The sequence below is a fragment of the Thermobia domestica genome, chromosome 11 (assembly GCF_964235325.1).
Source record: "Thermobia domestica chromosome 11, izTheDome1.hap1.1, whole genome shotgun sequence".
NCBI classification, from domain to species: Eukaryota; Metazoa; Arthropoda; class Insecta; order Zygentoma; family Lepismatidae; genus Thermobia; species Thermobia domestica.
The window spans coordinates 222,035,032-222,058,873 of NC_137464.1; the positions used below are offsets into that span (position 1 = coordinate 222,035,032).

A 23,842-nucleotide genomic window follows, 5' to 3' on the forward strand; every position below is an offset into this window, starting at 1 on the left:
TTTCAACTCTACAAATGGAAATAAATTGTAAAAAATGCATTTCTAAGTCGAATTGCTCCTTTAAATAAGGAGACAATACAGGCAGCCGCGAATCCAGAATATAATCATGGGAGGGCCTAAACCATAGTTTATCCAGTGTGAAGAAAGTAGGATTGAAGCCCATTGTATTCAGTGTATACTTGAGCATCAAGGGGAGCTATAGCCCTTCCCTTAGATCCACACCTGAATACAGGCACGTGTTTGTAAAATTCGGGGATATCCACAACACTGAATGTTTGCTGTAAGAATTGAGTTGCACTGAATTTTCGTTAATCCCCTCTGTAAACAGGTTGGTACTCTCTCTTCGTCGATATAATTTTGGACTTGTTTAGCTTTGGAGGGCCAGCTTTTTCAAATACCTTTTGGGGATATTGTATTCCGATTCGGTCGTTTTATGGTGTCATATGTTAAATTAGAATCCATAGTATAAGTAGTAGTAATAGTAGGAACGGGTTAGAAGCCCCGCAGGGGTTCGTTGGGTTCTGTTCTCGACAGAAAATGGGCAATCACTTCCATATATCTTTACCTACTGAATTTAAAAAAAAAAATGTGTACGATATTTTCTAAACACTATGAACTCATTTCTCCTGTAAATCATCCTGTTTTTCACTAATTTTGGCTCCCCATTTCTAAGCAATTACCGAATTTTGTAAATAAATAGTTCTACATTATATCGCCTGTTTATTTCAACAGTGACATAACTCAAAATTCTTATCTTTTCAGGAAAGGCGTTTGATAGTTTCGAAACCACTGAAAAGGCGCAAGAACAACACAAGTGCTCTCTAGCGCCCAGTTTTGGAAGTACATCTGTGATTTTTTTTTTTTTATCAGATAGACATCAGCATTAGCTTTCATTTTCTGCCCATAAGTCCATAAGGGTGATTTTTGAGGCACGTCATTCTTGAAATAAACAAGCGATATGTATTTTGCTATTTTCTTGAGGCGAATCGAGAGTCGTAGAAACATGAGTGAAGAAGGTCCGTCAGTTTCACATGCCTTGTGTAGATCATGCAATGTTGAAATACAAAATAAGCTGAAGATATTTTATTTATAAGTCTGTTAGTAATGTTTTATTTTTCTTTTGTTATTTGCTTACAATAAAAAAGAAGAAACAAAACAAGTATTTTATAATCTAAAGAAAAACTTTTAGTATCTGTTTAAGACAAACATCCTTTGAGACCAATTTTAAAAATATTGTGCTGTGTCATTTTCACTACGATAATATATTTTTAATACCCATATCCCTTGTAATAATCTGCCTTGCAATCATCATGCACTCTTTCATACACGCACTACCTTATTGGTCACTAAATAATCCTTTAAATTCTTTTTTTTTCTTTCTTACTAATCTTCCTCTTCTTCTTCTTCCTCCATCTCTTCTTCTCCTTGTTCTGGTTCCTCTGGTTCTTCTTCTGCATCTATTGCATTCATCGCTCTTCTCTCGTATTTTGCTGCAAACTCTTCGCCGAATCTTCTTTCAAGAATATCTCCTGTTTTATAAATATCTCTTTCCCACATTCTTCGCTTGACTCTTTGAGTGATCTCTTCTAAGTATTCATCACTCTGTTCGAGAAATAAACCTTTGAGTAATTTCAGGTTATATACATATAGAAAAATTCTTATCAAAACTATCTCTATGTTAAAAAAAAACAGCAGAGAATATGAGTTTGTGTATGATCGAATCACCGGAAATCGGCTGAAGTAATCGAAATGAAACTTCGTACAATTATCAGCCTCTGGGCTCACAACGATTTTATAATAGACTATTACATTGACAATTTTTTCACACATTAGGGGAGAGGGTGGGAAGTGGTGACATGAAAAAAAAAATAATCGAAAACGATCGACATTAATGTCCAATCCATAGTTTTTGGGGTCATTGATATGAATAGTGACTCTACCAATGCAATTTAAGTCCAAATTAATCCCCTAAACGGTATGGAAGAAGAGTGAGAAGAAGGTGACACGTAAAAATAATCGAAAACGATCGATATCAGTGTCCAATTCATATTATATATTCTGTAGGTAGATGCCATAATGTAAACGGGAGTCATTAGCCCTCCACATTTTTATAATAAAAATGTCGTATATAAGGATCGTACAAAGTTTGTATATTTCTTTCCCTAAATTTATACATATTCTAAATAAATGTTTTCAGTGAAGTGTATGAATAATCCCCTTCCGTATACGATGTTGTCTTGGATAGATAAAATATTGGATTGTCATAGCCCAAAGCGGTCTCAGATAGGATAGGCGCCTCCGTAGCCCATAGCAGTCTCGGGCGAAGGTATTGTAAGTTAATGACCAGTACAAGGCATTGATGATTTCTTTGTTCAACGTCCTCTTTTATAGCCATCATTTGGAGGGAGAACCTGTGGAGGAGTTGTTCGGATTTCTTCGTGCTTTCACACAAAATTATTCGGATTTCTTCGTGCTTCAAATGCTTTTCACAAACTTATTCTCCTTATGCGAACAAGAGGCATTTCATCTAGTTCATAATATACTAGTGGATACTGGTCATCAGTTTCATAAAAGGAACTTAACCTCAATCCCTTCATTGTGATTAGTAAAGGTCATGAATAGCCAGGGCCGGATTTAGCATTTTGGCGCCCCTAGGCCCAATAATTTTTCCGCCCCCTAGTCTGGTTAAAGCTACTTTCCTAAAAACCTTTATTAAAAAAAATATATAAGGCCAAATGTTAAGTTATGGCTATTTATTTTTATTTCTAGATATTTTTTTAAATTTTTTCTCTCGACGTTGCGCCCCCTGGGACCTTGCGCCCATAGGCCCGGGCCTACCGGGCCTATTGGGAAATCCGGCCCTGTGAATAGCTGTCCAGTTTTGTTGAAAAAATCACGGTAATCCATCCCTCTTTAAAAAGCCTTATTCTCACAATGCTTAAGCCAAGTTATTTCGTCACTTCCAGCCATGGTCTCTTCCTGGGAAGCCGAGAAGGCCTTCCTCAAAGTTTTCTTGTTCCTCCTTGTATCTAGATATCTTTACTTCGATATCTGATAACGAAACACTCATGCATGAACTTCCGTTTCCCTCCCTCCGAAACTTTTATAGAAATTAGTGCTGCTGCTTCCACTGGCAGCTTAAGTGCAATATTTCAAGAATTTTATGTTCAGTTCCAAATCTTATTGCCAGATCTTATGTTTTCCCCGGAACATTTTACACCAAGCTTTACGTTTCCCTGGAGAGTTTTACGTATGAGGTTTTATTCTTCTGCTGAAACTGTTTCTTCCCGTTGTTTTAATAAATTTCATTTTAAAAAAAAACAGATCTAGGCACTTTTAAAACGGTTTTGCAAGTTAGTGCGAACTCTTCTTTTCTTTTTAATTAGAGGAGCTGATTTCTACACACATTATCAATACTGCAACCCAGCGATGTAACTGAGTATTCAGAAAGAATTCTTATCTTCTATCTAACTGTCATTCCAACCAGCGATGTCAACCTGAAACTTTATAAAATCCCTTCTCGAGAGGCAGAAATCCCCATTTTGCTTTTGAATTTCACACACTATACTAATTACCGAAAGTTCTAAAATATGAAAAGAAAAACTACTGTGTATCACTCACTTTCTTCAACATATGAATAAAGTAACCGTAAATTCCGATCTTCTACGTTTATAAAGTAGTTTATGAAAAATAATCTTCCTTAATTCAAAGAGAGACAATTGAAAATGTTGACAAAAACAGTACTTTTGATGTCAAAATTTAGTCTTTTTCATCACACTTTTGTGCTGTAATGTTCCATTGAACATAACGAAACTAGACAAGCTTCAGCCTCCATTTATTTCATGTGAAACGTTCTGGAAGTTGACGGTCTCTCATTTCGTATTTTACTTTCTTCCGTTAGTTCTTTGTATACCTGCGTGGTGTTTATGTTGCTTGGTGCTTTTTTCTCCCCTAGCTTTACAAAGTCATAGCATACATTACTTGTATATACATTAGCATGATTTTCCACTCACAAAGTTTTACAATTAGCACTGATTTCATAATTACTAAAGACTCATTAGCTTACTACCTGCCTAGAGAGAATTTTGTTGAATTCATTAAGTAAATATATTTTTAAAAATCCCATACATGCTGTCCATTTCTACGATATTTTCCTTTATCCCTATTCGACAAATTAAAATATAAAAATCCCTCAAAATGAGAATTTTCTCAGGGGTTGGCATCTCTGATCCAATCTTGACGCCGGCCGTCTAGATCATATCACAGTTTCGATCAATCATGATCAGGCGTGTATCCAGAAATTTACGTTGAGAGGACTCAAAATTCTTTGGGGGGGGGGGCACAATAGTACAAGACACTATGGGCGCCTAAGTATAGGCGTGCTCCAATAGATAGTGAACAACCGGGGTTTTGGGGTACTCCTAGAGTCAGCAAGGATTAGGGAATCTTGCTCCAGAATTTTTTGAAAATTGCCTTTTCTGAAACTATAGTTTGAGGTATTTTTTAAAAGTGAAAATTAAGTGTTTATTTTTACAGTGGAAAATATTTATGAATGAGTGTATGACGGCATAACAAAGATGCTTATAAGGTAAGACCTCCTTACTTAGAACTTGTCACGCCATTTTGAACGCTAACCTTTGGATTTACTGATATTATAAGGGAGGAAATTAAATGAAGTTAAATAGTTCTAAACTAAAGTGCTTATTTGGTATAATGATAACGTACCGGTATACAATGCAGCAAATGAAATGTTTGTCTTTAGTTCATAAATTAGTCTTATTTTTGTCACCCATCTCTGCTTTATGAAAAAAAATCGAGACTTATTTTCATGTACGAAAACGCAAAAGGATTACAATTTTTAATTTTACTTTCTTTTCTTATTTTTTCTTTCACTTTTATGTAGGTGCTGAGTACCCCCACAAAAATTCTAAGGACTGTTCACGCAATGGAACACATACGGAGTTGGCGCCCCCTACAAAACACTACGTCTATGTAGTATGGAATTGGTGTTATTCTGCAATCGGAAACACTATAAATAATTGTTAAGTATTACCATCTATGTCCTCAGAAAACGATAAAACTAGATTGTTTTTAAAAGAAAGAGTACGAACTAATCTATGGCCTATGGAACCCGAAGGTTTAATGCCACGTCCACAAAAGCTCTCCATGGACTTGTGTTCTTAACCAATTGGATTCAGTTTCTATTTGTTCTCCTATTTCTGTGAGATCCAGCTTAACATTATCCTTTTACCTTTGTATAAGCTTTCCTGAGTCGTTTTCCAATTGGACTTTCAGTTAAAACTTTGAGAGCGTTTCTACTTTCTTCCACTCTAGCTACATGACCTGCCCATCATGAGCGTCCTAGATTTGATGACCCTAACAATGTTTGATAAATGTTATAAATTATGCAGTTCCTCGTAAAGTTTCTGCCACTTCCCATTCCCGTTCCTCTTGGGTCCGAATATTCGGTTCAGAATCTTGTTTTCAACCACGTTCTTCCTAAACCATGCGTCACAACCATACAAGACAACAGGCATGATTATAGTTTTATATATTTTAAACTTCAAATACCTCGGCAAAACTCGAGACGACAAAAATTTTGAATTGAATAATATCACGAATTCCTTGCTTTTAGTCGACATTTATGCGAAATTTCTTCGTGGATATGGTTTCAATCTGTTAATATTGATCCTAGTTATTTGAAAGTATAAGTATTATTTGATTTCTTAACGTGTCCACAATTTGCAGCATTACGATCCCGACAAATTCCATGTACTATTTAGTTTCTTTCTGCAATTACTTCTAAACCCATGTCCTTGCAAGTGTTTAGTAAGACCTCTGCATTTCTTTCTATTGTTCTTCTATCATCCTCTTTCAGATTCACATCATCAGCATACAGATGGTGATCAGAAAAATGGAAACACCTGAACGAAATTGCAACTTACCAGATTAATATAGTGTCGGGCCACCTTTCGCCTTCAGAACAGCCTTGATGCAACGTGGAATGGAGGCATAGAGGTCGTGAATGGTAGCAAGTGGAATTTTACACCATTCCTTGTGCAGGGCATCGGCCAGTTCTGTGAGAGAGGATGGAGGTGGAAATCGTCGCCGGAGTCGTGTTTCCAAGACGGACCACAGATATTCAATTATGTTGAGAACTGGGGATTGGGCGGGCCAGGGCAGGTGTTGAACTTCATCCCGATGTTCCTCAAACAACGCTGCAACAACGCCAGCTGTGTGAATGGGTGCATTATCATCCTGGAAGATGGCGTCATTGTCCGGGAACAACATCCGGACCATAGGATGCAAGTGATCTCCTAAAATTGCGACGTAATCGTTGGCAGTGATTCGTCTGCTAAGTGTGACCACAGGACCCAATGAAAACCATGATATGGCGGCCCACAGCATCATCGAGCCGCTGCCATGTTTCACAGTTGGGCGGAGACACTGCAGATCATAAGCTTCTTTGGGCGTTCTCCACACATAAACACGGCCCGTGGTTGGGAATAGGGTGACGGATGACTCATCCGACCATATCACAGGTTTCCAGTCCTCAACGGTTCAAGTTGCATGGTCATGGCACCATTTGCGGCGTGCGAAAGCGTTATGGTCCCTGATGAGTGGTTTGGTCCGTGCAACACGACCCCGTAAAGTTCATGTCATGTAATTCGCGGCGGACTGTGATTGTCGAAACAGGGTGGGGGAGATGCTGATTGAGTTCCTCCGTCACTTGCTCTGCAGTGGCACGACGGTTCTGCGTGACAATGCGATTTAATACCCGGCGTGACCTATCACTCGTGATTTTCTTCCGCCCACTGTTCCGCTTCCCCAATGTGGTTTTCCCGCATGTTGTGTAGGCCGTCATCACCTTCGACACTGTCCCACGCGACACACCTAACACAGTACCTATTGCCGTCACACTCACTCCACATAACCGCGCACCAACAATTTGCCCTCTTTGAAACTCTGAGAGGTCTCCCATTTTACACTACCTCCGTCTGCTGCAGCCACTGGACACTGCTGTTCCACTGCGCCTGACGTAGTATGGAGACCGACCTAAATCGACGCTGCGGGCGCCACGACACCACTGCCAATCCATACAACTGACGTGTTGCCAACTACAGGTGTTTCCATTTTTCTGATCACCATCTGTACATCATAACCTGGTGAATATCATTCAGCTCTAGGCTCTGATAGCTGTCTTTGATTTTCCTTATAGCGTACCCCAGAACAAGCGTATAGCATCTCCTTGTTTCAGACTATTCTCGACATGAAAGCTCGTGGACAAAAATTTCCCTACTCGGATTTTACTTTAGGATTCATTTAAACATATCTTAATTTATCTAACTAGCTTTTTCGGCATTCCAATTTCTGTAAGAATGTTGTATATACAGTACCCTACATTGACTGGAAAAAACGGTCTAGATTTAAGGAGAAAACGAGGATAATATGCTTTCTGTTGGGAACATCATGATAAGATGGTGGTGTCAATCGTAATACTGGGTGAAACACTCTTACTTCCTGTGGCGACGTACGTCAGTAAGTGAGAGCACCAATTATTCCTTTGAAAACAGTAAGCACCGCTCTTACGTACGCCGCCACACGAAATAAAAAGGTGTTTCATCCAGTATTACGATTGACACCACAGTCTTGTCATTGGTGTTTCTACAGAAAGCATATTACCCTCGTTTTCTCCTTAAATCTGGACTTGGTTCTTTTCAGTGTTGTCAGCAACACAAACAGTGAAGTGCATACAGTAACAGACACACGGATGTAGTTGCCTTAATTGAGAATCATGCGGAAGGTCTAAAAAGAGAAGAAGTGGAGGAGAAGGAGGAATATATGGCATTCAGTTGGGAGAAGAGTGTATACGAAAATACCTATCAAGATTCTGTTAAAAGTTTAAATTATTGCAACAATTTGTCATAAGTCAAAATGGCACTTGTATACTTAGTTTGGTTTCCCAGGCTTAAATTTTGTTGAAAGCAGAGGAAGCAAGCAGTAATATGTATAGAAAATACTCCTTGACTATTAAAAAAAAGTAGACGTTTGTACAGTGTACAGTTTTTTCCGTTCATTGTAAGTTTTGTGTGTATTAATTCGTAGTAAGTTAGAAATAAATACTGTAAATTGACTGTAGTAAATACAGTAATATACATCTTATTTTATGTCAGTATGTCCATTATATACTTGCACTTTTTTGTCGTTTTTTTTTTTTTTAAATTTACATAGGTCTTCATTTTGTAACTGGAAACCTATCTTCAACGCAAATATTTGCAATGGCTGTTTGATTTGGCTAAAGACAGGTTTTACTATAAATAAAAGATGCACATCTGTTCTTTGTGTTACAATAATTACTATTCAGCATCTGTTTTTCCGTGAAAGCTGCTATTACTACTGGTTCATTCCTATATTGTCGAAATTTGAACCATAATTGAATATAATAATCTTCGACTTAAGATTAATATTAACAACCAACAAGTAATTAACAACATGCAGCAATTAATAAGTTAATAAAGAATAGGATTTTTAAAGTAAGTCATTAAGAAATAACGAAGCAATCAAGAAAGTATTAGTTTTACTGTATTTACTCATTTATCGTAGCTTGATACACTGAAATTTCTTGCATCTAAAAGTCTAACTTATGGTAAGGTAAGAAATTAATCACTATAGCTAACTAAAAGAGGTTGATTAGTTGGTGTTAAGCCTACTTTTTTTAGAACCAAGATTACATGAGACGCCTTACAATTTAAGGTGAAACCCTAACCACTTTAATGATTCAAATTTCAAAGTTCTCCTAGCACTGGGAATAGAAAAAGGAACCCCCCACACTAAAGGCGAGTGCTAGCAGCAGACCAGTAAGGCGAGCAAATTAGAAAAAAAGGGTCAATTCATCTGAAGTGGCCCAAAGACGATGAAAATGGTTGCTCGACCATCTCCGAAAGTTATAAAAATTTAAGTGTAACGAACATTTTGTATGAGAAGGCCTATAACACTATTCCCGTCGTCGTATGTAAAAAAATGTTCCAGAATGGTCGCCATCTTTGTTGTCGGTGGAGTGCCAATTTTTGCATTTGCAAGCATTTACGTAAACTGCAGTTGCTCAAGACGTATGAATCAGATGAACACACACACACACACACACACAAAATGCAGGGTTGCAAACCAATACATGAAATCACCAGAAAAAAGTACAGAAAATTACACTTTTAAAGGAGTTGTATTTTGGAATGGCATAGAGTGAGGGATTCATAAGTTTTGTGCTGAATACTATTGCATGTAAAGAGTCTGTAGAAATATCCACACCTATGATACTAGTGGCATCGTAGAATTATGTTGGTCCGAAAGCTGAAGTTTATGATTTTTATGCCATGTTTGGGGCGTACTATCTCAGGAAGTCAAGGTGCTAAAAAATGCTGCTTTGGCCACAAAGTAATTCTGTATGTGAATAAACTACTGCAAAAAAATAATGACTGATATTACATGGAGAAAAAAGTGACTACATGGTAAAAACGCGAAAAAAAAAAAAAGCACGCGCGTCACGATGGTCATAGCTCGGAAAAATTTAAATATTTTGATATGTTTCATGCTAGATGTCAAAAACTACGCATGGTTCAGCAATTCGGCCAGCTTTTTGTTGTGTTCAGTTGTGGAAAAGCTTGCGAGTGGCGTTTGTTCCATCTTTCTAGCTGCGTGATCATTGACACGTATATATGGTGAGAGTCACAAGGTTGCATTACATCTACCTATCCTATATAACGCAACCTTGTAAATACATTAACTTCCGTAACTGGGATTGGATTTCAATGACACTTTGCTGATACATTAACTGCCTTAGGCCTACTACCACGGTCCAGTTCGACGATGGGTGTCGTGGGTGCAAGGGGGAAGCTAACCCGTCACAATATACACGTGGCAATAATTATGAAGCTAGGAAGATGAAACAAACGCTACTCGCAAGCTTTTGCACAACTGAACACAAAGGAATGAGAACCTAATTGCTGAACCATGCGTAATTTTTGAAATCTAGCATGAAACATATCCAAAAATTAAAATTTTCCGGGCTGTGATCATCGTCACGCACGTGCTTTCTTAGCGTTTTTACTATGACCTCACTTTTTCTCCATGTAATATCAGTCATGATTTTTTTGCAATAGTTTATTAACATACAAAATTAATTTGTGGCCTAAGCAGCAATTTTTTAGCATTTTGCCCTCCTGAGATATTACACCCCAAAAATGGAATCAAAATAAAAAAAAATCAACTTTCGGGCCCCCATAAATCTACGGTGGCAGTTGTATCATAGCAGGCCCGTATGCAGAGGGGTCTAGGGGGCCAGCAACCCTAAATTTTTATTGACCCCCCTAAAATTTTCACGGTATGTTTGCAAATTAACTACAATATGGTTGGATCGGCCCCCCTAACTTCAGCCGGCCCCCCTACATTTTTGGGCTGGCTACGGGCCTGTATCATAGGTGTGGATATTTCTGCAGACTTTTTACATAGAATTGTATTCAGCACAAAACTTATGAATCCCTCACTCCAAGCCATTCCAAAATACAGCCTCTTTAAAAGTGTAATTTTCTGTACTTTTTCTGGTGATTTCATGTATTGGTTTGCAACCCTGCATATTAATTTAGAAGCAAGAGTATATATTCACCGTGTACCTCAGTCTCTCCTGTAAACATTCGTTTTTGTTTGGCGTTCGTCTCATTCATACGTCCTAAGCAATTGTAGTTTCGTAAACGCTTGCAAATGCAAAAAATGGCACTGCACCGGCAACGAAGATGGCCGCCATTCAGGAACACTTGTACATGCGACAACGTGAATAGTGTTACTGGCCTTCTCATACACAAGGTTCGTCACACGCAAATTTTTACAATTTTTGGAAATGGTCGAGCAACCTGCTCTGGACCACTTCATATGAATAGACCCAAAAGGAATATTGATTCATTTCAGAACAAAGTACAGAACATTTTTCAACTTTACTCCCAAAATGGCCGGTGTGTCATTATTACTTGTATTTTACGTTAGAGTAAGCTAGATAGTAGGTAAGTAGAGTATGGATTACACACATCTATCCTGATAACACTTTCTTCAGGATCTTGTTTAAAATCCAAATCAATTTTTAACATTTTAAAATACTGATTTTGTTGAGCATTTAGATTGATTATACTAACCCATATTCCTGGACTCCACCTTCCTTTACAAGCTTTCAGCCAAAACTTTAGCAACAGACGTAGTGAACGAAATTTATTGCAGCAAATTTTCACCTAAAAATAGAAACGTAAAATATGTTTGGAATCTCAACTTTAAATAAATTTTCAAACTTTAGCCTACTAAAGTGTTCAACCTGCACTTATGAATTTTTCTTCCGACAGTTCTCACCTTTAGGCAAAAAAGAGATGAATCAATGTAATGAAATGAATGATTCAAGAACAGTACACAACATTCACGTCTGGAATTGGATGCGAACCAGCGACCGACAGATCTTGCGAATGTCAGACTAATTCAGGGGTGTAGCCAGCAGGTTTGTGTAGGGGGGCCTGCCGTTTTTGAGGGGAGACCAGCTACAATGTGCAAAGCCAAAAAAAATGTATTGCTGCTAGTGTTTTTGAGGCCTGAAAGAAAGGAAAATTTTGGTTTCCTTCTGGAAAACTAAAAACTATTTTAGCTTCTTCTTCTTCTTCTTCTTCTTGTTATTATTATTATTATTATTGTTATTATTATTATTATTATTATTATTATTATTATTATTATTATTATTATTATTATCTATAAATTATATTCAAGATATTTTTTATCATGCTTAATCAAGAACTACTACCCGGGACCAAACGCTATACTTTTGTGCATAATTATAAAGGTAACCAAGAAAGTTCTGTCACTTTTCGTGGAGGTCTGTGTTCAATTGGACCTCACACCGTGAGTTGAATGCGAATAGAGATAAGGCGAACGTCAGTTGTTGGTGTGGCCAACTGGTTGTGGCAATACTACCTGGTTGTGGCAATTCAGACACACCGTGAACTTGCGTAAAGACAGAGGGAACATGGGGCATCCACAGAGGTCATAAGAGCATGTATGCTGAACGAGTTCAAATGGAGGTCAAACGCCGCTGTAGCGGGACAGAAGATGTGCCAGGCCTTTGATGAGGGTGTCGTGACGACGCAGACATTGACGCGATGGTTTAACAAGTTTAAGGACGATGACGAAACACCCGAAAACACCACGTGCCAGAAGACCAACACATGTACAAAGAGGAACTGGGACTACAATTCAGTGTGGAGAAACTATTCGGCAGCACATCCATCAATTTGTAAAGCACTACAAGTTGGGTCGATGGGTCTCTCATATTTTGACTCCGGGCCAGAAGGCAACGCGGCAGTCGCCTGTGTTTATTTACTGTTTCGGAGCCATTTCTGGATAGGGCGTTGACATGTGATAAAAAGTGGGTCCTATACGAAACTCAACGCGCCGTCATCATTGGTTAGCATCCCATGGACCGATTTCAAAACAGCCGAAACAGCACTGTACCAGAAGAAGGTCCTTCTGTGTGTTTGGAGCATCGTGCATGGGGAACTGCTATCAGCTGGTCAGAGTATCAATGCAACTGTGTAGTGTCAGCAGTTGAGCTGTGCTCAACAAAAACTCAAAACTCTGGAGCCATCACTTCTGAATTGCAAATGGGTCCTCGTTTACAGGACAACGCTAAGTCCCACGTGGTTAAGATGACTCAGGCCACCATTTTCCGCCTTGGATGGGAAACAATATTGCAACCACTATATTCCCCGGGTATTGCACCGTCCGATTATCACCTGTTCCATTCTTTGGACAATCACCTTAGAGGACGCCAGTTCAAATCCGTAGTAAAAGTCCAAAATGCACCTGATCCTTTCTTCGTTTCACGGCCCACCAAGTTCTACCGCATTGGATTCCATGGCCTTCCAGAACGTTTTCAGAAGGTCGTCGATGCTGATGGGGACTATTTTTGATCTTCCAGGTTAGGTGACATATCGATGTTCCAGGATAGGTGACATATCGAAGGTAGTGGATGAAAACGCAACAAAACTTTTCTTGCTTACCTTTATATTTAAATTTAAGACCTTGTATACAGAACCTATCTACACAAGACTGATTTTCTTTGAAATTTCACTTAATTTCTTTACGGTTTCCTGACAAAAATATTTATTTATTATTCGTGACTAAAAAAAACATAATTATTTTATTACGCTGAGTAGAAATAAAAGAGAGAGCGAATGAAATCCAAATTGAATAAAAACATTGTTTCTCACCAAATTTTCCATCCTCTATGCCTTTTAAAACTCTTGTTAAAGCATACAAAAATATACTGTACTTACAAATCAGTTTAGTACCTTTGTTTTATGGCTGTATTTGTAGTACCTTGTTAAAACGTTTGTCTTCAAACTGTCAAATATAAATCGCAGTAATTGTGTAATCTGCTGTCACAAAAAAGTATCCTATTTTTCGATTGGTGTAAGGAAGAGATACTATTCTATTTTTCGATCGGTATGGAAAAACAATATTTCTCCATACTATTTTACCATAAGTTATTAATTGTCAATAAACTTTGCTACTTTTAAATGAATGAAGCGAAATAATTTTACTATGATGTTTTAAAAGCTGGTCATTTGGGGAGGGCAGGAAACCATTTGGGGGGTCCTGGTCCCGATGGGCCCCCCTTGGCTACACCCCTGGACTAATTCATTAGACTTTTAGAGCATGCCAGTTGGTTAGAATATGATTACAGAGGATACATCATGTGGGCCATTTATTTCAAACGATAGTCCCATGCCTTAGACCAATACGCCATACTTGCTGTCTAAAATAGACTTACAGAGAAGAAATTAGTCAAGGCATATCTTGCGATCACCAGTCTCATGCCTTAAAGCTGTAGGCCATGCTAACTGGTCAGAACAGACTTACATAGAAGACATTATGCGAGGCATATCTTGCCATCGCCAGACCCATACTTTAGACTTCTAGGCAATGTTATCTGGATGGAATAGGTTTACAGAAAAGGCATCATCCATAAATATGAGTCTAACTGAAACTGATTTCCATTTGAAAATTGCGTATTGCACTTGCACTTGCACTTGAAAATGCAATCCGCACAGATTTAAGAACAATGTAAAACTATCTGTGACAAAAGACTGTAATGTTTAACCCTTTTAGAATTTTCACTTTTTGAGGTAAATTTTAGACTTTCATTCAAACAACTACTGCTTCCTTACTATTTATCATAAAATCATGGTTCATACCTCGTTTTTTAAAAAATAGAGTATAGTTTCCAATGGTACCACTCCCTTGTCCGTATATTCACCAGAAACGGGAAAATCTGGTAAAACTGGGAGATTTTTCGCCAAAAATCGAAATTTTTGCGCCCTTCTGGCCCGAGGCTAGGTTCACGTAGGGATCTGAATTTTAAAAAAGAAAACGCTGTTATGTACATAATACGTATGCAAAATGTCAATCTTGTATCTTGAAAACTGAAATCGGGAGAAATTTTTGAAAGTCTGAAGATGACCCATTTCTTTTCATATATATATATACTTCAAAAATGTACTGCTCATTACTATTAGACCTAGATTCATGGTTCAAATGTCGTTTTCTTCAGTATAACGATTCCTTTCCAACGGTATCATACGCCTGAACCGGAAAAATCGGGAAAACCCGGAATTTTTTTGAAAATCCCTTCCAAACACTTTGCCCCTCTGGCCTGGGCCTGTGTTCACTTAGGGATCTGATTTTTTTTTTTTTTTTTTTTACAAAAAATACATTGTTATGTACATGATAGATCGTCGACAGCGTCACAAAGTGTCGTATCTCAAAAAAATCGAAAATTGAGATATTTTACTATGTAGTTGCATACACTGACTTCTACAATTTCCCAAAACGACACATCTGTAATGTGCGTTGTTTTGACGGTGGTGATGACGTCACTGTGTCGTATCTTAAGATGAAGCATATAAACCACTTTCACAAACAGTCGTATCTTGAGTTACGACAGTTTGTGAGCAACAGATCTTTCGCAACTGGACAGATACGCCTTATATTAAAAGCAATTTGTTTATATATATACAAAGTGGCCCAAACGTAGGTATATAGTCCCATACTGATAAACTCATTGCTTTTTATATCATTTCTTGTTGTTATCCATCAGGTAGACTTAGTTTCTTTATTATTTGTTCCTAATGTATGTTTACTTATATCTTAAGCTCGGAACAGCTGAAGCAAATAAACTTATAAGCTATAATGTTATGCTTGATCAATGTGGGGCTGTATACATATAGGAAAGGAGACGGTGATTATGAGAAATGAATGAAATGATGGAATGAAGAAAGTGAGAGGAAGCGGGAGAACCCCGAGGAAACCCACACACACGTTGTTTGTCCACCACAAAGTTCACTTAACGGGAGCAGGGTTGGAACCCGCGACTCTATGAACCAGAGGTGAACACCGCGGCCCCAGGTTGCGGGTCGAGGAGAAGGTTTTAGATACAGAGGTTAGCTGCGAAGATACTGAATAAGCAGTCGCAGGCAGACAAGGAGTGGCCCTCCAGCTTGGGGGTTTGGGTGAGCCTAACAAAATCATCCTGTAATAGAAAAAAAAGACACTTTTTCAGAAACAATCACAGAAACCTCGGACCAAGACTGATAACTTGGCACGACATCAGCAAAAGAAAATGGACATGAGATTTGGAACATGGAATATTAGAATTCTTTATAGGGAGGCGCGTTAAAATCCGTAACGAATGAGTTAGAGAAATACAGGATGGACCTAGTAGGAGTTCATGTTGGTTGCTATGATGGGGTATGCGGTACAAACACGTAAGATCATCAGATAAATTTCTCTCCGATTATTTGAATCTAGGCATGGACAAAACGAAGGAGATTCAATCCACAGTGCTATAAGCACATCTAGTAAGCACTGTGGCAGTAATTTTGTACCCTCGCAACTTGAACCGATTGTTAAACTGGCAAGAAAAAAGAACCCATATACCGTTCATTGTGTTGACAGAAGCGATGTATGAGACTAGATCTCTGTCCCAATGTCTTTATATTCTGTCAGTTAGACGTAACGAAAATGGAGATCCAATCAATTGGACGGAAATGCGCGAAGTGAAAGTGAACAAAGATTATCCAAACTGCATTCAGTTTAAGACAAGTCATTTTGAGGACACTTACATAACTCTTTCCCTGAAAAGAACGCAGATTGAATCCACCAGATAGAAGTTCCTACTTTGCAGACTTGTCAAAAATTATCCAGAGAAGTACGAGGACTCGTTTTGATTGATTGATTTTTAACGTCCCTTTCAGCAGCGAGGCTATATGAGACGTGAATCTACTGATTAACATGGCATCCGAACCACATGAGCTCCCGCCGGGAATCGAACCCGGGTCTCCCACGCCTATGGGGACTAGTTATCATTGTGTCCGGGCCCCACTCCAATGATTCGAAACCCTGAACATGTTCAATTTTACAGAAACTTACCACATTAGCCATCCTTCTCAAGTGCAATATCAAAGCATGCAATTTACAAATTACTTTGCAATCTCAAGAATTTCAGGAAGCATTTGTTAAATTATTTTGTGTAATAAACACGAAGTTTTTCAATAAAAGAGCAATATATTCCGGTTGTTCATCTATTAATGTAGTTCTCAGTAAAAAAAATATGCGTCGTATCTTTCATACAAGAGAGGATTACCATCGTCACAAACTGTCGTATCTTTTTCCCGCCAAATTTTCCACAAGCTTTTACAGGCAAATTCCATAAAACTTTCTACACCGATTTCTTATGATTTAAGTTATAATTTAGTAAATTTTCTCTCCTTTCGGTAAAATAGATTTTGAGTTATGGCTGTTCAAAGTTGTGTGAAAACCTAAAAATCGCTCTCCTGAAAAGTTTAGAAAACTGAGATACGACAGTTTGTGACGCTGTCGACGAGATGTGCAAAGTTTCAATCTTGTATATTGAATACAAAGGGCGGAAAAAATTGTTGAAAGTCTGAATCTATGCCCTATATACATATTATAAAAATTTACTGCGTTATTACTAATTGGTCTAGAGTCATGGTTCAAACGTTCTTTTCTTTAGTATAACAAGTGCTTTCCAACAGTATCATTCACATGTCCATATCATACACCTGAACAGGAAAATAAGGAAAAACAGGAAATCTTTCTGAAAAATCACCTCCTCGGAATACTTGCGCCCCTCGGGCCCGGTCCCGGTTTTGGGTAGGGTCTCAAAAAAAATAGAGAAATACCAAAAGGTACACACAATCTGTATGCAAAGTTTCAATCTGATATCTTGAAAACTAAATGCGTGAAAATTTTTTGAAATTTGTCTTAAGAAAAAAAAAAAAAAATAGAAGTCACGCCTCTCCGCTCCCACTTGAAGCCGCCAATTTGACCATCCGGTTCCAAAACACATCTGGAGTGTTCTTTGGTCCATCCTTGACTTGACTAATAAAAATAAACTCGGTTTAAATTCCTGTTACAGAACCTAAGTAAGCAATCAAAGACAATACTACGCCATGGTAACAAAAGTTACCAAAAATTCCAAAAGGGTTAAAGTGAAAACATATACTTTAATGTAGATTAAGAAACCAAGTGTAGACAGACATTTATGAGATAATAATGAAACTATAGGTGAAAGCTTCAGCTCACTCTTGCTTAGCATTAAGTAATCTCCAACCATGTCAAGCGGAACACAGTCAGTGTATAGAACTCAAAAGCTTCCGGTGTATGAAGCTGTGAAACACAGCCTGAGTTGCCGATCCGAGCCTGTTTCTGGCCGAGTTAAGACCACCAAATACAGCAATCTTTATTCTTTAGACCAGTGCTATTGAACCATTTTTTCTCGCGTACCCCTAGACATAATTCGCCATCCAATTGTGTACCCCTGAAGCTGTTTAAAAGAAATTAAATCAAAATTAACTTATTAAATTTAATACACATTTTCTGTTGATTAAAAAGGGGGCAAATAGAGACCCAACAAAAGCACAATCAGTGTGCCAATCAAAAACCTATTTACAGAGAGATAAAGTGCACATCCGATAAAATTAGCATAGGAAATTTCAAAACGTATGCGAAATATCTAGTTGTTCTGAGGAGGAGTTTCTCCTCATCCTCCCTGATAATTCGTACACTGAGGACAATGTTAAAAATTCAAAAATTAAACGCAACTGTGGAACTAATCTGTGAATAAGATGACTGAACTTGTTTCGATGATGCCAACTCCTCGATTCTTGGTCGAATCTTCAAGAGTGTGAGAATCAGAGCTGATTCTGGATTCAAGGAATTTCTGTGCTTCATTTTTATTAATGTTAATGCAGAGAAACCTTGTTCACACAAATATGTTGATAAAAATGGAACAAGTTGTGAAATAGTACTGTCACTAATTTCATTGCACTCTTTTCGAGCATAAATACAAAACTCACAAATTGACAACTTATTGAATTTCATTTGCAGTGAACTGTCAACAGACATTTGCAGTACACCTTTAGAAACATCTTCGCGTACCCCCGGTTGAATAACACTGCTTTAGACGATGGGTACTTGCCTAGAAAAATTGATTTATATTTGGTAAATAACTGCTAAGAAAGAAAGTACTAGATATATATACATACACACACAAAATACAGTTTTGGGCTTATTCCGTATCGGTTTTCGAAAATTTTTGCGTATCGTAATGCAAAAGAGTACTAGAACAGTTATAAATGCTATACCTTTTATCGCAAAGCACAACGCAAATTTTGCTTTGCGTTGTCGCAAACCGCTACGGAAAGAGCCACCTAGAGTGAAACCCATAAGATCCCATATGCTTACGCCGGGAGTTGAAAACAACTATTCTTGATAACTTTCAGTACATATTGAAACTGTCGAATTTGCCAATTTTCAATCAAAATATTGATATTCATATAGTCATTTTAAATTAATATTTTCCAGTAATAATTCTTGAGTGAAATGTAAATTTGATCGCAACAAAATAGCGAAAAAAAGCGCCAAGTGAGATTTGTGGTGGGCAAACAGTGTGCGTGGTTTTTCTAGTGTTCTCCCGTTTCGTCCCACTTTCTTCATTTTACCATCTCATTCATTTCTCGTCTTCACCGTCTCCTTTAGCCTAGTCGGCATAACCGTGGAACGTAAAACTTAAAGAATTCATTTCATTTACGGAAAGAAAGCTTGTCTAATGTGTTAATACTTCCATATATGTTTCTGAAGTTGAAAAATCCTATCTCGCTTGGGTTGTAACGATAAAAATTGCGTTTTTATTTTGTTAATATGATTTTTCTCGAGAAACATCACCGATGTTTTACAAAATTAAGTCAAGTAAAGAAGTTAACGCTTTAACCGAAACACGAGTTTTAGAAACGTTATGAGAAACACAAGGTCTCAGAGATCCATTAGTCAATTTTGTATATATTTACTTTCAAATGTATTTAAGATTTTTTATAATAAAAGGGCCAAATAAATTTAAACTTGCACGAGCAACCAGAGTTGCCACCATTGCGTTTTAAAATTTACCACTGGGTCTCAGAGACCCATGTTTCGGTTAAAGTGTAGAACTTTGCATGTGAAGAAAATATTTTTTTGAGTTTTCCGTCCCACGATTATGCCGGTTAGGCTAAAGGAGACGGTGATTATGAGAAATGAATGAAGTTGTGGAATGAAGAAAGTGGGAGGAAACGGGGGCTCTGGCGGTCGGCAACAGTCGGCAAGGCCATTTTATTTTACGATTTTCGACCACTTGTCGCCTCGGCAAAAGATCGGCAACTTTGAACAAGTAGATTGCCGTGCCGCCGCGGACGGGTGCCGGCTGCCTCCAGCGGCAATCTCTCTTTCCGACCGCGACTTCCAGATGGGGAATCGTGGGACGTTAAACTGAAAGATTTCGTTTATTTAAACATGGTGTTGTCGCTGAAACTAATCCATAATTTTGAAGTGTTTTTTAAGGCACTTGATATTGAGGTAGATATGTATTTATATTTGCAATATTGCTTAAAATCTGTATTATCGGTAGCAAGGTGATTGTTTTGTATCTGTATTGATCTTCGTTTATTTGATACTGCATTTTGTATAAATAGCGATTTTCACATATACGAAAGTTCAATGTTTAACATCGTAATGTTGTCTGCCAGGAACATATACAAATGTATGTAATTTTTTCTTGATAAGAAGCTCATGCGGTCGCCTTACATATCGTCGCATGAGAACCACAGGAACGTAACTCCATTTTCGTAGGTTTACAGGCTAGTGGACAAAACTATTATTTTCTTAGAAAGATGTGTTATTAATAAGGTGGTAATTGAGCTACATTACAACAGATGATCGGCAAGGAGAACAGATGGCGTTACGTTTCATTTACACCAAGCGGGGCTTTGAAAATTATGTCCAAACATGAAGAAAACGAAAACTGCATTTTTGGGTTACGTTCGTCTGGCTCTCATGTGACGATATCTATTACTAGGATAACTGGCAACTTAATTCATAAAAAAGTGCAATGGGGCAATTAATGGGAAATTGATATCTATGATGAAAAAAATATAGCTAATACTGTCAGGCTAGTAGGAGGCTTTAGTTGATAATACAAATATATCAAATATTACTTGAAACAACTTTAATTTAGTATTCATTCGACGCACAAATGCTTTCAAGGATCTGAAAATAATCTCTACTCGAAAAGCTATTGTACTTGAAAATTTCTCACCTTTTTTGCATAGCTTCTTTTCACGATTTCTTTGCAGTATTTGCAGATATCTGGAAACTCGATTCTAGAAGACACATCTTCATTGTCAGTGATAGCAAACTGAGAAATAGCGTTAGTGATAAGTTCGGTTATATTAAAAACTTGAACCCTTGCATTGCAAAGAAGTTCCAAATGGAGAAAATCTTCTCTTTCTTCTTCATTCTCTGTCCATTCTTCACAAATACAATTCGGGTCCTCACACCACCATCTAGGACCATAAGTAGACTGGATGTCTGGTTCTACGGGCTTCACATAAGTATGCGCAAGAGGGGAAGTCGGTTTTCCTATTACAGGTAAGTTATACAAAGGAACGAATTCTTTATAGTTAAGTGCCTCTTCTACACTGATAAATCCTCTTTCACAAAGAGCTCTGATTCTTCGCATTGAGTCTTCTATATCATCACTTACAGGCAAATCTAATAGGTCACAAGGGCATTCTTTGCTGGGCACAAACTGAGGTAACTCTTCCATATTTTCGATCTTAAATCTTTTAAAAAATGGTTTAAATACATTAAAACCGTTCCCATCATCGAACATCATCGCAATTGTTCTACATATTAGTTCTTCGGTCATTCTAAGCTCTTGGCTGGTTTTACTCGATATTTTATCTTCATCGTCTTGTTCTTTCGATAATTCCTTGTCTTTACTTTCGCTACCAGAATTAGATGATGTTTTGTTTGTTTCAAGGTTTGTCAATTTAGGTACCGTATCACTTTCATTGTCACGTAATGTAGAAATACTTAATTCCTTTGTTGCATCTGGCAATAGATCTTTTGAACTAGGTTCTATGATTAACGGACTTTCCATGCCATTTTCTGTAGATTCAATGGTCTCTGTTATTAGTGGACTTCCCGCATCAACCTCTGTAGATTTATCATTCACTTTATCGGATTCACACTCGACTATTGTTGGTAACGTTTCATCCATTCCTTCTGGTTCTGAAGCGCCTAATTCCTTCTTGCCTATTATTTCCAGTTCCTCTTCTGCTTGTTTAATGATTTCTTCATAGTTTGTGACGTAATCTGACAGGATTACCTCTAGAAGCGTGATAAAACTTTTGTCTACTTCGTATCCATATGCTTTGACCTCTTCTTTCGTAATTTCGACAGTTTTCTTTATTTGTTTTCTTGCTGTTTTACTAAGTGAGTCTCGCTTAAAAGATAAAAGTTTTCTGTTTGCTCGCATCCATTCAAATATACTTCGTATAACTTGTGCTTTCGCATTGTACTTCCTTTTGCTCACAGGTAGATCAGCAGATTTATCATTATCAACTACATCACTTCCTAAGGATAGTTGTCTAGGTTCTTTGACAAAAACATGTCTTCCACTTTCAATTTCATCTTCATCTTCATCTTCATAATATCCATAAAATCTTCTTTTAAATTCTCGGTTAAAATCATCATCAACAGATTCTTCACCCTCCCTTGGTTCAATTTCTCCTTCAGTATTTTGTTGTTCTTCTCCCTCAAGCGTTTCTTGGTCCTCCATTAATACAACTGTTTTTTATACACTTTCCGAACTTAAGAAAAAATGTTATATATATTAAAAAAACAGTCATCAAGTTATTCTATTGTGTCTCTGTAGGTGTTAATTTTAGAAATATATCCTTCAAATGTTCTTTCTTTTAAAAATTAATTTCCCATCTTCTATCAAATATTGATTAACTATCTCTTGTTCCTGCCTTGCCCTATCCTTTTTTAGTACTCTCTCTATTCTTTTCCAACATCTGCTTTCCACTTCACCTTCTTCCTCTAGATTCCTATTATTTTTTTCTTTTCTTACATGTTTAATATTATTTTCTTTTACTTCCATTGGATCGCAAGAATCTATAAACAGAAATATGGCAAAAATATGTTAATAAAACACATAAAAATAGCATAGTTGTATTTCTATAATATTATAATGAGTCAGTAGTTACTGATTAAGAGTTCTTCCTTATTAAATCAAATGGACTTTTTCTTAGTTCTTGTGTTCAGCTTAAAAACAAGCTACAAAGGTAACCAAGAAAGTTCTATCGCTTTTTGTGGAGGTCTGTGTTCAATGGCCCTCACACCGTGAGTTGAATGCGAATGGAGATAAGGCGAAGGTCAGTTGTTGGTGAGGGAATATCCAACATACTACCTGGTTGTGACAGTTCAGTTACACCGTGAACTTGCGTAAGGACAGTAAACATGGGACCTCCACAGAGTGACGTAAGGGCGTGTATGCTGTACGACTCCAAACTGGAATCAAACGCCGTTGTATCGGGGCAGAAGATATACCAGGCCTTTGGTGATGGTGTCGTGACTACGCGGACAGTACAAAGGTGGTTTAAACAAGTTTAAGGACGGTGACGAAACACTCGAAGACGCGTCACGTTTCAGAAGACCAAGACATGTACAAAATGAAGATCTTCAGGCAGAAATTGAGAAGTGGCCAGACATGTAAGAAACTGGGATCAGGGGTAAAAGTGAGCGGGAACACAGAGGATGCTGTCCCCTTACATCCAAAAAATATGTACGGCGTTCCCCGTTCCTAAAAATTTCAGTGGACAGAGATAGACAGTAACGGCGTGACGTAATGCTGCTACCTATCGTCCCATTACCTTTTCAGATCCACTTTTAGCCTTGATTGGGACTACAATTCAGTGTGAGTGGAGAAACCATTTGGCAGCACCTCCATCAACTTGGAAAGCATTACAAGTTGGTTCGAGGGCCCCACATGATTTGACTCTGGGCCAAAAAGCAACACGAAAAGACACCTGTGTTTCTTTGCTGTCTCGTCTGAGGAAGGAGCCCATTTCTGGACAGACTGTTGACATGTGATGAGAAGTGGGTCCTGTATGAAACTCCACCACGGCGTCATCATTGGTTAGCATCCCATTAACCGGTTCCAAACAGCCAAAACTAGCACTGCATCAGAAGGAGGACCTCCGGTGTGTTTGTTGGACTGCTCGCAGCATCGTCCAGCGGGAACTGTTACCAGCTGGTCAGAGCATCAATATAACTGTGTACTATTAACAGTTTAGCCGTGTTCAAGAAAAACTCAAAACTCTGGAGCCAGCACATCTGAATCGCAAAGGGATCCTCCTGT

The 23,842-nt window shown here is 37.9% G+C and overlaps 1 protein-coding gene across 2 annotated transcripts in view; it reads right to left on the reverse strand.

The window, feature by feature from the left end:
* Positions 1–1,092: 1,092 nt before the first annotated feature.
* Positions 1,093–23,842, reverse strand: part of LOC145664767 (uncharacterized) — a 42,225-nt gene continuing 19,475 nt past the window's right edge. For both annotated transcript variants that reach the window (XM_081731710.1, XM_081731712.1), the window contains exons 2-4: positions 20,732–22,596; positions 11,181–11,273; positions 1,093–1,602 (exon numbers count right to left, since the gene is read on the reverse strand). In XM_081731710.1, the coding sequence (XP_081587836.1) occupies positions 1,384–1,602; positions 11,181–11,273; positions 20,732–22,258 (1,839 nt within the window). In that variant the 5' untranslated portion in view covers positions 22,259–22,596 and the 3' untranslated portion in view covers positions 1,093–1,383. The remainder of the gene's footprint in view (positions 1,603–11,180; positions 11,274–20,731; positions 22,597–23,842) is intronic.